Here is a 12,909-nt window from a genome sequence, read left to right on the forward strand (position 1 = left end):
GACGCTGTAGCCGAGGCTGACAGCTGCTTTTTTGTTTCTAATATCCGAGTGGGCACACAGGCTTGTATTTCACTAAGATTCACGTTCCAGGCGTTTTATTTCAGCTTACATTTACTGCGTAAGTGGGGCATTTGTCACAAGCGTCTGATGCAATAATAGAGGAGTGACTTCGCGTAACTGTTAGAAGCGGGGAGAAAAAGTGGATGTGTCAGTAATGACAAAAGTAATACTTAAAGTGCCTTTTGTACTGGTAAATATACTGGTAGTCTGCCTCAGTCTTGCCGGAGACTTTTTATGTTTACAACTTATTTCAATTTATTGACTTAATTTATGATCTTTTGAGTTAATCCTAATCGTACTAGTTCCCTCTTGGAATAAGCTTAACCCTGTAGGGAAATAGCTGAATGACCTCCAGAAGAAAAAAAAAAAAATAATCAAAACACAAACCCACTTAACGTCTAGGGAAAAATTAAAATGCTAAAATTAAAATGCTCATTTCAGAGAAATACCTGAAAAAGTGTTTATAAGTGAACTACACCCAATTGAAAAACATAAAATACCTTCACAGGTGAACCGTCTTCTCCCTTTACTATTTTAATTTGAGCATCTGGTCTAGTGGGAGGTGTCCCTGCCCATGGCAGGGAACAAGATGATCATTTGGGCCCTCCCAACCCAAACTGTTCTGTGATTTGGTGATCTGACAGACTTTATTTATGACATTCCTGCTATTTCTTGATACCATTTTTAATCTATTGAAAACGGTGGGGAAAAAACCCCTCGCTCTTGAAGGAAGCTGTCTGAGTATCCGTTGGGCTTTACATCGTGAATTTAGACTCAGAAGGTGAAATCGTGGAAGAAAAAAATCCACAGAAGTCAGTGGAACCGAGAACTTCGGCTTGAAAGTGACTTTCCCTGTGACTGTTGGGTGTATGTCGGAGCTGCGTGCCATTAGAGAATGCAAATGCTTCCTTTGAGCTTCACAGAAGGAATGCTGGTTTGTTAGGAGGACAATGGAAGTGAATATTCTGTATTTAAACAGGAATCTTTAACTTTTTTTCTTCGTGTTCTTCCTAAGTTCATTGTCACGTGTAAGAGAAGACCAGAAAGCATTGGCCCAACAAGAATTGTTTTTCCATCTCATTTTTTAACTTGGCAACCTAAGAAATGTGAAGTCACGTGAGCATGTTGCCGAAGGACTTCAAGGGAGCCTGTGGAGCATATTTTGCACTCTTGCGATTTAATTGAAAGAGTGAGAGCATTGATTTATTAACGGAGATGCTGGTTTTCCCCAGAACTTCTCTTGAAATGAGCATTAACCTGAGAGAGACTAAACTCTTTAATTTCTAGGACTTTCTTCAATTTCTCAGTCTGGAGAAAAACTTACTTTTGCAAACGTGTTTTATGATACGGTGGTTTCACCACTTACTCTAGTGTGAGAAAACTTGCTTGGGATAGTTTTGCCAATTTTTTTTTTTTAAACTGGGGAGGTGTGTGTGGTGGGGGGAGGGTAGAGGGTGGGTTAAAAAAATTGCATCCGTAAATTAAAAAATACGGTGAAATGGAAGATACAGCATTTTGTAAAAGCAGCCCGATCGCACGACGGAAAATCCTTGTGACTCCCTTTGAAAATAATGCTTTTTCCCTCTACTTTTATTCTAGCGTCCTCTCAACATTTAACACAGAAAAAAAGTTCAGTTGCAACATCAGAAAGTACTGTTCAAAGAACAGGTAAATCTCACTTTGGAAAAGCAGAATATAGGTGAACTAAACTCTTTATGCTTGTAACTGAAAAAGCATTTATTTTAATGCATATTTAATGGTCACTAATATGCCTGATTGATAGCTTGGGGATTGTTTCTCTTTTTTATTGTTTGTGCTTTTGGGATTGCTTTCCTTTGTTAGATACGTTGTGCTTTAGAAGTCTCCAAAGACTTATTGGCGATTGAGTATGGGATCAAGTAAAACAAATTAAAAAATCACTAAGGCAGTTTTTAGATACTCGCTCGTAAGCTGGAAGGACGGGATTTGTAATGACACGTTGTGTTTGAGTTCTGAAGTTTCGTTAAGGGCAAACAGGAGTTTTTCTTTTATACAGGGACACTTCTGAAAATATTTTCAAAAGCCATGCTGGGAATGTGATTTTGAGAGTTGTAATCCTTTTTTTTTCTGTCCAGCTTTTAATGAACCCTCGGCAGTGTTTCAGGGATGGAGCCCCGGCAGATGACTTTTTGTTGTTGCCATCTGTTATCACGGCGTTTCACCGCCGGTTCTGTGGTGTTCCCAAAAAGTCATTCCCAAAATGAGTAGGGCAAATGGATTGACGTGGACTTGCACATGGGAAGTGCCGCTCTCCGTCAATTTGCCATCTCTAATTATGATTAGAAGTAGAGCTTTCAGAACGTGAAAATTGCACGGAATTGCTTTCTTTAAACTTCCACTTAAGCAGAGATGTTCGTGCCCCCGGTCGCTCTACATCTGAGTCATTGCCCCAGGGCTGATGTGGCTGCACTAGGGACTTCCTGCTGGGAGGAAAAAGCACCGACGTTATTGATTTTTACTACTCGCTATTCCCCCTGTTCAGATTTTGGGTAGGAAGAAAAGCAACTCTTTCCTTGTGTTGCTTAAGCTGTTTTATTACCAAGACGTCCCTTTTTCCCAGACGGCGCTATGCACGCTTACGCTGAAGAGTCTGGTGTTCCAACAACACGAACTGTAAGGGGTATTTACCATAAGGGGGACAGATATTACTTGTTTTCATACTTTTTTTTACACCTTTATTCAATGTGCACACCCTGGCAAACTTTGGGTTACTGAATTGATCTTAAAGCCACGGTTTTGTGCACCGCTGCCCCCAAGCTGGTAGGGTGTTTAGTGGCGCGAGGGGGTACGCTATGAGAGGGGGCGAGAGGCGAGGTGACGAGGAGTTCAGACGTGGCACGGTGATGGCAATCCCTAACCCAGTGGCAGTTTTTCACCAGAGGTGCCGGGTTTAGGTGTAGCGACTCCCTCTCAACAAAGGATCTGGCGGATATGGGGAGAATGAAAAGATGGACCGTAAAAAGGTTAGAAATCTTCCATGGTGAAAAGGAGAGCTGTTCATTGCGGTGAAGACTCAAAAGGAAAGCCGATCTCTATGTATAAAATCACCAGGAGAGAGGGAGACAAAGGCGGCAGCTCAGACTTCCCTTCACATCATCTCCCGAGAGACATTTTCCCAATTCAGGAGAAGTATATTTGGGCTTCAGAAAATTGTCTTCCTTTGCATTAGAAGGTATTGCTGTGAGAGGCGGTTGGGTTAAGGCAAAATTTTCCGTGCATACCCAGATTCATATTTTTAAGGTTTAAAACTAACAAACCCTAGATGTTTTAGAAGGAATAAACTGTCCAAAATGGAAGTTTTAAAAGGGAGAGGACAAGGGCTACAGTCAGGAAGCTTCTCCATGGTTTTCTTCTGCAGGGTTCCTTTTAACTTTTCTCTGTTGTAGCTGTGCAGGCTGTAACGAGGAGGAGCACTTGGCTGATGCGGTGCTTTGACAGTCAGCGTGCTTTGCTTTGAGAGTAACAATAGATGAGAGAAATTTGTTCCTCGGACCTAATGCATAATGAGAAAAATGTGAGATAGTCATGCCTTGTCAGCGGGTACATACTTCTACAGCAGACTTAAAAATTATCTTTTTCTCTTGTAGAACTTGAAACAAATGCTCCAGTAGTTGCTGGTCAAAGGTAAGGAGATAGTTTGTGTAGAATAGATAAAGCTTTCATGGGAGGAAGTCCCTTTCTCTTTGCTTCAATTGCACAACTTCTGCTACTGCTTTTCATTTTCTTGACCATACCCTTTCTGTCCTGCTAAGAAATTGGGATAGTTGAATGTTTCAAAACACTGATGAAATGCAGAATGTACGGTAACTTTTTCCTGTGTCTGTCTTCATGCTTTGGGAAAGTTTCCTCTTATCCCTTCAGGCCTGAGTGTTTCACATCCTGGAAGGGTCTTGATGGTTCCACTGTTCGTTATTTTCTGAAAACAAATCAAAACTAAAACCCCCAAAGCCATGCCAAGCTTAGCTGTCACGTGAGTTTTTGTTTTCTGAAAGTAGGTCTTTCTAAAGTTTGTTCTTCTGCCTTCATGACTGTTTTATCCCGATTTCCTCCGTGTTTGCTTGTTGACACCTTGCTGAAACCTGGTAGGAATGCCAAGTAGCTACTCCATCTTGTCCCCATTAAGACATTCAGTAATTAAAAGATCAAACGTGGTTTCCAAGATCTATTTCTGTTAGAGTCTAAACCCACCAGGCTCTTACACTTAGTCTAGGCAGCTGTAATGACAGACCTTCGTCAGGTTTTTGAGTGACGGTGGTGGCACGGCTGGCCGGGCTTTTGATGCTCCCTCGTCAGTGGAGCGATCCCCTAAGCCAGGGCAAGAGGCGTGACTCGCTCGGTTGGTTCATCAGGAAAAAAGACAGCGTCTTCTTTTGTAAGGGAGGTAACGCCATACGCCTTCTCAGAGCAGGAATGACTCTGAATTGAATAATTAACTATATTTACAAACTGACATTTCACGACAAGTTGGTTCTAGGGTAGAATTTTTCCGAAAAGCTGAAGGTGCGACACTTGGCAGATGAGCAGATTCTCTGCGTGAAGTGTCCTTGCGTGACCGTTCTCCGGACTCATTCAGCACATCAAATTACCGCAAGTGCATTTCTGGTTGGATTTTTCCAGACTGATGCTTTTCTGAGCAAGACCGGAAAAGAAGGGAAGGTTTCGGGCAAACTGTGAGTCTAGTGATGGCTGATACTCACAGCGGTCAGCTTTGAGCTCCCGGAGTTAAACACCGTACGGTACAAACCTTAGAGGAACCTTGCAACCTACAAAGCGCTAGAAATGTTTTCACTTGGGCCAACTTGATTTCCTCCTAGAAAAGGAGAGGGGGTGATGTGTTGGTTCCTATGAGACAATCCAAACTATGGATTAGTCACTAGAATCTGTCAAAATCATCTGTAATAACTGCCCTTCGGCTGATGCTGCCTGTTTGCTCGCCTCCAGGTGCCCTCTGAAGTAGGTGGCTGTCGTTTCAGCCGCCCAGGTTTCTTAGCGGGAGGCCAGTTTGTGACCTGTTTGGGGGATTGGGTTTATAGGTTGCCCCTAATACTGACTTACGGGGACACAGATTTCAGCAGTCATTTTGCATCTGAGACAATCCGCGTGCTTCCATACTCTCCTCTGCTGCGTGTCTCCTTGCTTGGGAGTGTTTGTCTCTCCTTTCGTTGACAAACTGTGTTTTATTTCAGGTAGCTGTTACATACCACAACCAGTGTTTGTAGTAGTTTTTCCTCTCAAAGCAGGATTCTCTGAAACACTGACACTGTAGCGGAACCTCCGTAACGCACAGGTCTGCTCTGTGTGTTTTCAGTCAGTTCTCTGATTAAGGCAGCCTTTCCTAAAATCTTCTAAGTATCACCCAAAGGGCATGAAATGAGTTTTCTTTCTCCTTTTCCGTTATCAGCAGAATAATTTGTTCGGTGACTTACCTTTGAATTTGCAGGAGACGAGTTTAGCTTAATCTTCAGAAACTTAGTCATTGGAAATTGTCTGGCGTTAAGAAGGAGAAAACACCCAAACCTCGGGATGAGTTTACAGGGTTCAGAGTGATAAAATAAAGGAGGATTTTAATTACAAAATGTAGCACTCCATTTATTGTCTCAGTGACAAGAAACGCGGATTTCCACGCTACCTAAAATTATTTTTTTGTAGCAGGAAAAGCTTTCTGTTATAGAAAAAAACAGTTAAAAAAAAGTTAAAAAACATTTTAACTTTAAGCTTTAAAGCTTGAAGAAAGTTTTAAATAAACCTTAAGCTTTTTACTATGTAAAGAGATCAGTTGGATCGATGGAGCGAGCCTTTTTAGTGGAAACAGAAGCTGGCATGCTCCCTGAAGAGCTCGTAATCCCTCCTTGTGTTCATCTGCAATTTCAACTCTGTATTCCCGTATCGTAGCAGTCTCTAATGTAACTTGTTTGCTTTTCCTAGACTTCAGTAATGGTGGCGCCTGTGGAAAACAGAGCAGACAATTTATAATGCATCTAATTTCTTGGTCTTCTAATGTTGAAAATATTCTCTTTGAGGACTTCTCAATTCTGTATCCTCTGATAATTTTTAATAGAAACGGACTATACTCTGGCTTACTCAGGTCATTCTTCATCTGATAAACCTTCTGGTATCTCTAGCATTTCATATCTTCAGTGCTAATAGTCCGGAACTGGTACCTGTGTCGGTCCATCCTCCAGCTTGTCTGAGTTGCATAGAAAAACGTAATTCTTCTTACACTTCATCAGAAATATTTTGTCCCACTTTATTAGTAATGAGACAAAAGAGAATTGTGAAAAGTCTAAAACTCCAAATAGAAGAAATTCAAGAACAGAGGATTCTGCCGCTTCACAGGAAACTGTAGAGAATGGCCAGCGCAAGAGGTCCTCCAGACCAGCCTCTGCATCCAGCACTGCAAAAGGTAAAACGCACGGCCGTCCTTTCTCTGGAGAGGGCAGGAAGTAACTTCTTCCCCAAATAATAACCCTTTCGGTAACCGGCTCGTAACAGTGCTTTACAGCTGGTAAACGTTGTGTGCCGTTAACTCCAGTTTCAGTGATTTAGTCACAGGTTGGTGTTGAAGTATTTACCGACGTCTGCACCGGCAGTAAATCTTGTATGAATTTCCATTTTGTTAAATTTGTGGAACTTGTTTTCTGCAGCACTCACCAACGTAGTGTCCAGCCAGCTTGCCTAGTTGAACTTGAATTCTCTTGGCAGAAACGTGGTGCCATTAAAAGGACCGTACTCAAGTCAAAAAGTGACTTTTTTTTTTTTTCCTTTTTTTTTTTTTTTCCCCCCCTTGAAGCCTGAAAGACACCAGACAAACGCTTAAGTCTTCCCAAGTGCACGGTCAGCTCTGGCGGAGCCGAGTGCTGTGGTTGAGGCAGGCTCAGAACGCCGCCTGCGGCGCCCGGGGGTGCCGTGTGCTCGCGCACGGGGCCTTGGCGGCTCTCCCAACAACACGGGAAATCCTAAAATTACAGATATTAACCCACGGCAGTAGCGGTTGCTGACGTGCCTTATTTCCGCACAGGTTACAATCTCTAACAAAAACGTGCAGCGTTCGCGTGACGCGCGCGGTCATTGCCGCAGTGCACGGTCCACGGTGCCGTTCTGCATTCCCGAAGCTAATTGTGTCAGCTCCTTGCGGTTCGGGGTCAGAACAATTCTGATGGATGAAAGTTGTGCGAGAGGGTAGAGAGAGACCGTCAAGAGGCAACATTCGACCAGTATTTTAAAGATAACAGACAGAACACAGAGGTATTAATATAAATTTATTACAAAAGGAAGTCAAGCTGAATTCAGCAACCGTTTTTCCGTACTGAAGATACTAAAATTTGATGGTAAGAATATTTGCATTTTAAGAGTTTCAAAGACTTCCAGCTATACGTAATGGTGCGATGACTCTGAAAGATTACACGGAGGGACCTATGCGTTCTGCACTTCTGTGGCTGCTGAATTTAATTAAATTTACTTCTTGTGGCAGGATTGTGCAGAAGAATCTCAGTCTGTGTTGTAACGATAAGTTTTCTTTTGTGATTGTGAAGAAAAGTCTGAAAAATGTGAAGCCAATGTAAAACCGATTTGGTGATACTTTCCCTGAGTTTGAGGGGATCTGAAAGGCGTGACCTGCCCCACATACCGTAACGGATAAACCTAAAGATGACAACCAGTGGCACGTCAAATTCTGAAAACGTGGGAACATGAAAGTACATCAAATTTAAATAACGCCAGAGCTCGCTTAGGGGTTTTGTACTGCCTGTATTATTCCTTTACCTCTGTAAGTAAAATAATTGTTTTTAAAACATGTGTCTGAAACTGCTGCAGCGTCTAAGGGTTTTGCTTGAAAACGTAGGTCCCGCTTGCCGTGGATCCCCCGGCTTTGGTTGCTTGCCGCCATGCGAGCGGCTGCTTCCAAGGCGTAGAGAAAAAGGGCAAACCAAGGCCCTGTGGTGGAAGGGGACAGGCCGGAGGATTCGTGAGGTAGCTGAAGGAGGGTAACGAGGTTTGCCACTTGTGCCTACTCTGTCCTACATTTTTATTAGTGAATCCTAGCTCAAGAAAGCTCATTTGTTTGGTATGCTCCTGGCCTCCTCCGGGACACCGACGGTGACATTATCCGTGGCCCGCGAAACTCGCTAATTCACGTTAAAGAGAGTGCGGGGCTGGGAGGCCGGCGCCTTTGGAGACGGAGGCTGGTTAAGGTCGCTGTGAAAACGGCGCGCAGGAAAAACTTAAATACTGCAGGGAGAGGAGAAGAGGGCTTTGACCAGGTCGTGTAGGAATTCCCTTCCTAAGCATTGGGAAGGAGGCGGCAGAGGGAGAGCTGGGAGAGAAGAGACACGCTGAACGCCAGCCCTCGCCCACCCGTCCAGGGCGTGCTCCGGGGCGCAGGTTTGGGGCAGGGGCAGGCGAGGGAGGTGCTGGTGACGCCGGTGATGCTCGCAAGGGACCGGGGACGGGGACGGGCGCTGATGGCTGCCCCATTCGTTCTCCCAAGCCCGGAGACCGCAGCCGCAGCAGGGACGGCCACAGCGAACGCTTCCGCTGACCGAGCTCCTTAAACGCCTCCGGGGCTGCTCGGAGGGAGCTGCCGTGACGGGCAGTCGCGCCTGCTGAGATGTGTCACTTCCAAAAACTGGTACTTTATCGGTATTTTCACTTTTTGGAGTGCCTTTCCAGCAAGGGCTGTTTCGGTGTTTACTGTAGCTTCGAGTTTGTTAAATTTTGAAACGTTGCATTTTTTATTTGAATACAACACTGAAGAGCCGGGGGGTTGTACCCTTGCTTTTCTAGTTTTAGACGTCTTGGAGTTTTTTTCCCTTTTGACTCCGAACATACACACAGCTCTAGCAGCTTTTGGAAAATATTGTAAAGAGCCAAAGATACATTGCCAACATTTAAAACCATATTTTTAAAAAAATCTAAAGATGCAAACGCCCTTGGTCCTTACTCTTTTTTTTTTTTGTTGTTGTTGTCGTTGTGAAATGGAAACGTAGTGCCTTGGTAAGTGCACTGAAAACGTCATCTGCTTTCCCTGTGGGCTTCTGCGCGCGCTCCCGCTTGTTCTGCTGCGGCGCTCGGTGACGTTTTGTACCTTTCTGCGTAAGCTGTCGCTCGGTGGATCACAACGTCCGCGGAGGAGACTTGGTTTCTAATGCCCTGACTTTCCCAAGGACTCAAACAACTAGATTCTTAACTTGCGTGGCGGGCTCCAAAATATCTTCCGAAGGTTTTCTATAACCATCTCCCCGCCGCTCGGGGCTGGTTTTCTCGCAGCCCGTGCCCGGGGCGGCGCTGCCGATTCGTGGAGAATTCCTTCTGCGGCGCGGCCGAGCGAGTCGTGGCACGTGGGGAACTCAGGTTAAAGAACGAGTCGAAAATACACGACTCTTCCTTTTTTAAGGCGGTGATATTAGGACTTCGGACACGTCAGAGTGGCGAGGCTCGGAGGTGGTGTCGGTGCAGGAGCGTGGGGGAGCTCCGTGCGTGTCGCTGCTGGCGGCGGCCGTCGGGGCAGAGGGTCCCTCGGTGTGACGGCTCGTGCCCCGTTCCGCCGAGATCCTGCTCGGCACAGGGTTCCACCCCCGGTGATTTTAGAAAAATAAAAGGGCGATCTGTGCACCTCTGGGGAATGGCTTACCGACTTCGTATCCATGCTTTTTTTCTTCTCTTGATTTCAGAGACGAGTGCCAGTGCAATGCAGTCAAAAAGAAGAAAATCCAAGTAAATTACTGCATGGAAACATGAAACTTGTAAATGAGTGTGAATTTACCGATAGGAATTTTGAGCTGTGATTTTTCTTTTTTTAAATAAAATTCTGTACAGTAAGTCATTTTAATATTATACTGTTCCCAACAAATGATTTTTTTCTAAAAAACAGATAAATAGATATAAAAAACTGGGTTCTTCTAAAACCCCCTGGATTTACAAAGTGAAGTCCAGGGTTAGCACATTAGGTTAACGTGTTTGTATGAAATGGAAGGGGAGGGGAAGACAATTGTAAATTTATTTGTTTCCACTTTTCATAAACGAATTAGAATACAGGGTTGTCATTTTTAGGTATTGAAATAATGTATTGTGCTGTTGTTTAAGTACTGTATGTGAATAGCAGTAAGAGGGTTTATAAACAAACCCGATCTCCTTTGGAAATGTAAATAATTTTATTATATAGTAGACCTGATGTATTTGTTGTAGAAATGGACCAGTGAAACGAAAAAATAAATTTAAGGGTTTGTATAATGTGGAATCCCTCATGCTCTAAATAAATGTTATTGTCCTATAATTTGGGTTGTATTATTATTAGCAGCAACGGCAGCATCGTTCCAAACAGGAAGATCGAAGGGATTATTTAGAGCTCTAGGCCCGCAAGCTCCTTATATGGAGCTTTAGAAAGGAATTTGTTTAACCACAAACGAATTAACTGATGCAGCTGTTCTTGCAAAGCAAGAAACGAACGGCCGAGGCCGCCCTGGGGATCCGCGGGCTGAAGACGGAGTGGGGAGAGCCAGAAGACGGCACTCCCCGCGCGTAAAGCTTCTCAGCAGGAAAAGGCGGCAGAGAAAAATGCCGTGTTAAACGGTTTGAGGACTTTCTGAACCGCGGTAGCCTGCGGCGGGTTTCCCAGGACAAGGATGCTGCCGGGGGTGGTGGCTGCTCTGGGTGCGCTGCCGCGGAAAGTGGGTCAGTGTTGCGGGGAGCACGCGCGGTGAGACGCGGAGAAGCCAGGCTTTTCTGATGGCTCGTTGCTTGGTGCACAAAGAGATACTTCTGCCTTTTTAATTCTCTTACGGAATTTGAAAAATCTACTGACGTATATGAAAAGACCGATTAAATACAAGCTGTGATTCGATATAAGCTGTCACCTCTTCTAATGGCAGGAGTTACCTCTTTGTGCACGCGGTAATAGACACTGAGCAAGGCTGACGTCTCCGGTCCTCACCGTCAGAGTTTGGACGTTCTGTGTCTTTTGCACGGGAGGAGTGGGATGCTGGTCGGGGAATGATGCCTCTTCCCAACCCCCAGGAGCCCCTCTGCTCCGCAGCCCCCGCACCCCCAAGGGGCTGGCACTTCTCATACTTTACGGGGTGGGGGGGGGGCGTAGCGTGAAGCTGATTTCCACAAAAAGTGTCTCCTCTTTTAGGATTATAGGTCCACGCGTACACATTTATATATGCATGTATTTCTGTATGCACTCACACGCCTGAGCACAGTCCCGAGGAAGCCGTTTCTGAAATGGCCCATTTTTACTACTTCCATCCTCCACGTCGCGGTTCTTCACCCTCGGTTTTAGTTGGCCGGTTCACAAAATGGGGTTTTGTTCCCCACGTCAGTCGTGCCGAGGACAAGGCAGGGTTGCCCCGCGCCGGCCGAAGCCTTTGGTGGGGTGGAAAGGCCCCCTCGGGGTCTTGCTCTTTGATGTCCACCAACTCTGCCCGCAGCGCGAGGGGCGAGTGCAGGTGACCTGGCGTGCGCTCTGCTTGGCCTCACCTCTGCTATTGCCGGTCAGGTCCGTTGGGATGTTTTGGGAAACGAGGAGCTGGGAAAGTCCATGAAACGGCAAGGTCGTCTCCACAGGTAATGACCATGTACCAAAAAACTAGGGGAAGAGAGGGGATGCACTCGGGTTTGCGGAAAACACCACTTTGGGGGAAGCAGATGAGCTGGTGGACAGGGTCACTGTTCAGAGGGACATGGACCTCGGGAAAGGACAGATGCAAGAGCCCACGCCTGGGAGGGAGCCTGGGAAGGAGCCAAGGACCTTGTACTGGTGCCCACTGATGCACTTGGCATTGACCAGCTGGGGAGCAGCTCTGCGCTCTCGGAGCCCTTGGGGACGGCAAGCAAAGCCCGGCTGAGTGCAGCAAGGAATGACGGAATTTTTCCGAGTTGGAAGGGACCTCTAGGGATCACCCAGTCCAACTCCCCTGCCAAAGCAGGATTGCCCAGAGCACATCACTCAGGGCTGCATCCAGGCGGGGCTTGAAAGTCTCCAGAGAAGGGACTCCACACCCTCCCTGGGCAGCCTGTTCCGGGGCTCTGTCACCCTCACCGTAAAGTTTTTTCTCATATTTGTTCGGAACTTCCCATGTTGCAGCTTGTGCCCATTGCCCCTCGTCCTGTTACTGGGAACCACTGAAGAGTCTGGCTCCAACCTCCTTCAACCCACCCTTTAGATACTTGGCAACATTAATAAGGTCTCCCCTCGGCCTTCTCTTCTCCAGGCTAAAGAGTCCCAGCTCTCTCGGCCTTTCCTCATCAGGGAGATGCTCCAAGCCCTCAAGGAGGGCTGGGGCACGGCACAGGCGGAGCCAGTGGGTGAGGGAAGTGATCCTTCCCCTCTGCTTGGCCCTGCTTAGACCATACCTGGAGCGTTACCACCTTGTTCCCAGCGCCACCCACTCACACGACAAAGCTGTTGATAAACGTAGACGGGGACAAAATAGAGGGCCACCAAGATGGCCGGGGACTGGGAACACCTGGTCAAAGAGGAGAGATTGAGGGTGATGGGCTTCATCACCCTGTCAGGTGCTGGAGAAGAAGGTGGAGCCAGGAGGTGGGTGCTGGGAGGAGGGGACACCTCTAGTATAAATGGAAAGAGGGGAGGTTCTGGCTGGACAGAACAAAGAATTCTCACCGGGGACAGCTGGGAGGGCCTGGAGCAGGGCTCAGAGAGGTGGCTGGATCTCTCTCTAGCGATTTTTCAAGAGCTGGCTGGACAAAGCCCTGTACAACGTGGTCTGAATTCGGTATTTACCCTGTTGCGAGCAGAAGGTTGGGCTGAAGAACTGAGGTCCATCCCGGCCCAAGTGACCCTGTGCTTTA

General features: G+C 46.2%; 1 protein-coding gene across 7 annotated transcripts in view; it reads left to right on the forward strand.

Moving 5' to 3' along the window:
- The window catches only part of NCOA6 (nuclear receptor coactivator 6), a 50,896-nt gene extending 40,416 nt beyond the window's left edge, over positions 1 to 10,480 (forward strand). The window contains exons 12-15 of one of the 7 annotated variants that reach the window (XM_063350507.1): positions 1,660 to 1,728; positions 3,687 to 3,723; positions 6,354 to 6,502; positions 9,768 to 10,480. In XM_063350507.1, the coding sequence (XP_063206577.1) occupies positions 1,660 to 1,728; positions 3,687 to 3,723; positions 6,354 to 6,502; positions 9,768 to 9,814 (302 nt within the window). In that variant the 3' untranslated portion in view covers positions 9,815 to 10,480. Of the gene's footprint in view, positions 1 to 1,659; positions 1,729 to 3,686; positions 3,724 to 6,024; positions 6,503 to 6,889; positions 7,890 to 9,083 lie in introns of those variants that run through there. The other 6 variants (XM_063350510.1, XM_063350503.1, XM_063350504.1 and 3 more) reach the window with 6 other exon arrangements.
- Positions 10,481 to 12,909: the final 2,429 nt, after the last annotated feature.

The sequence above is a fragment of the Chroicocephalus ridibundus genome, chromosome 12, assembly GCF_963924245.1.
Source record: "Chroicocephalus ridibundus chromosome 12, bChrRid1.1, whole genome shotgun sequence".
NCBI lineage: Eukaryota > Metazoa > Chordata > Aves > Charadriiformes > Laridae > Chroicocephalus > Chroicocephalus ridibundus.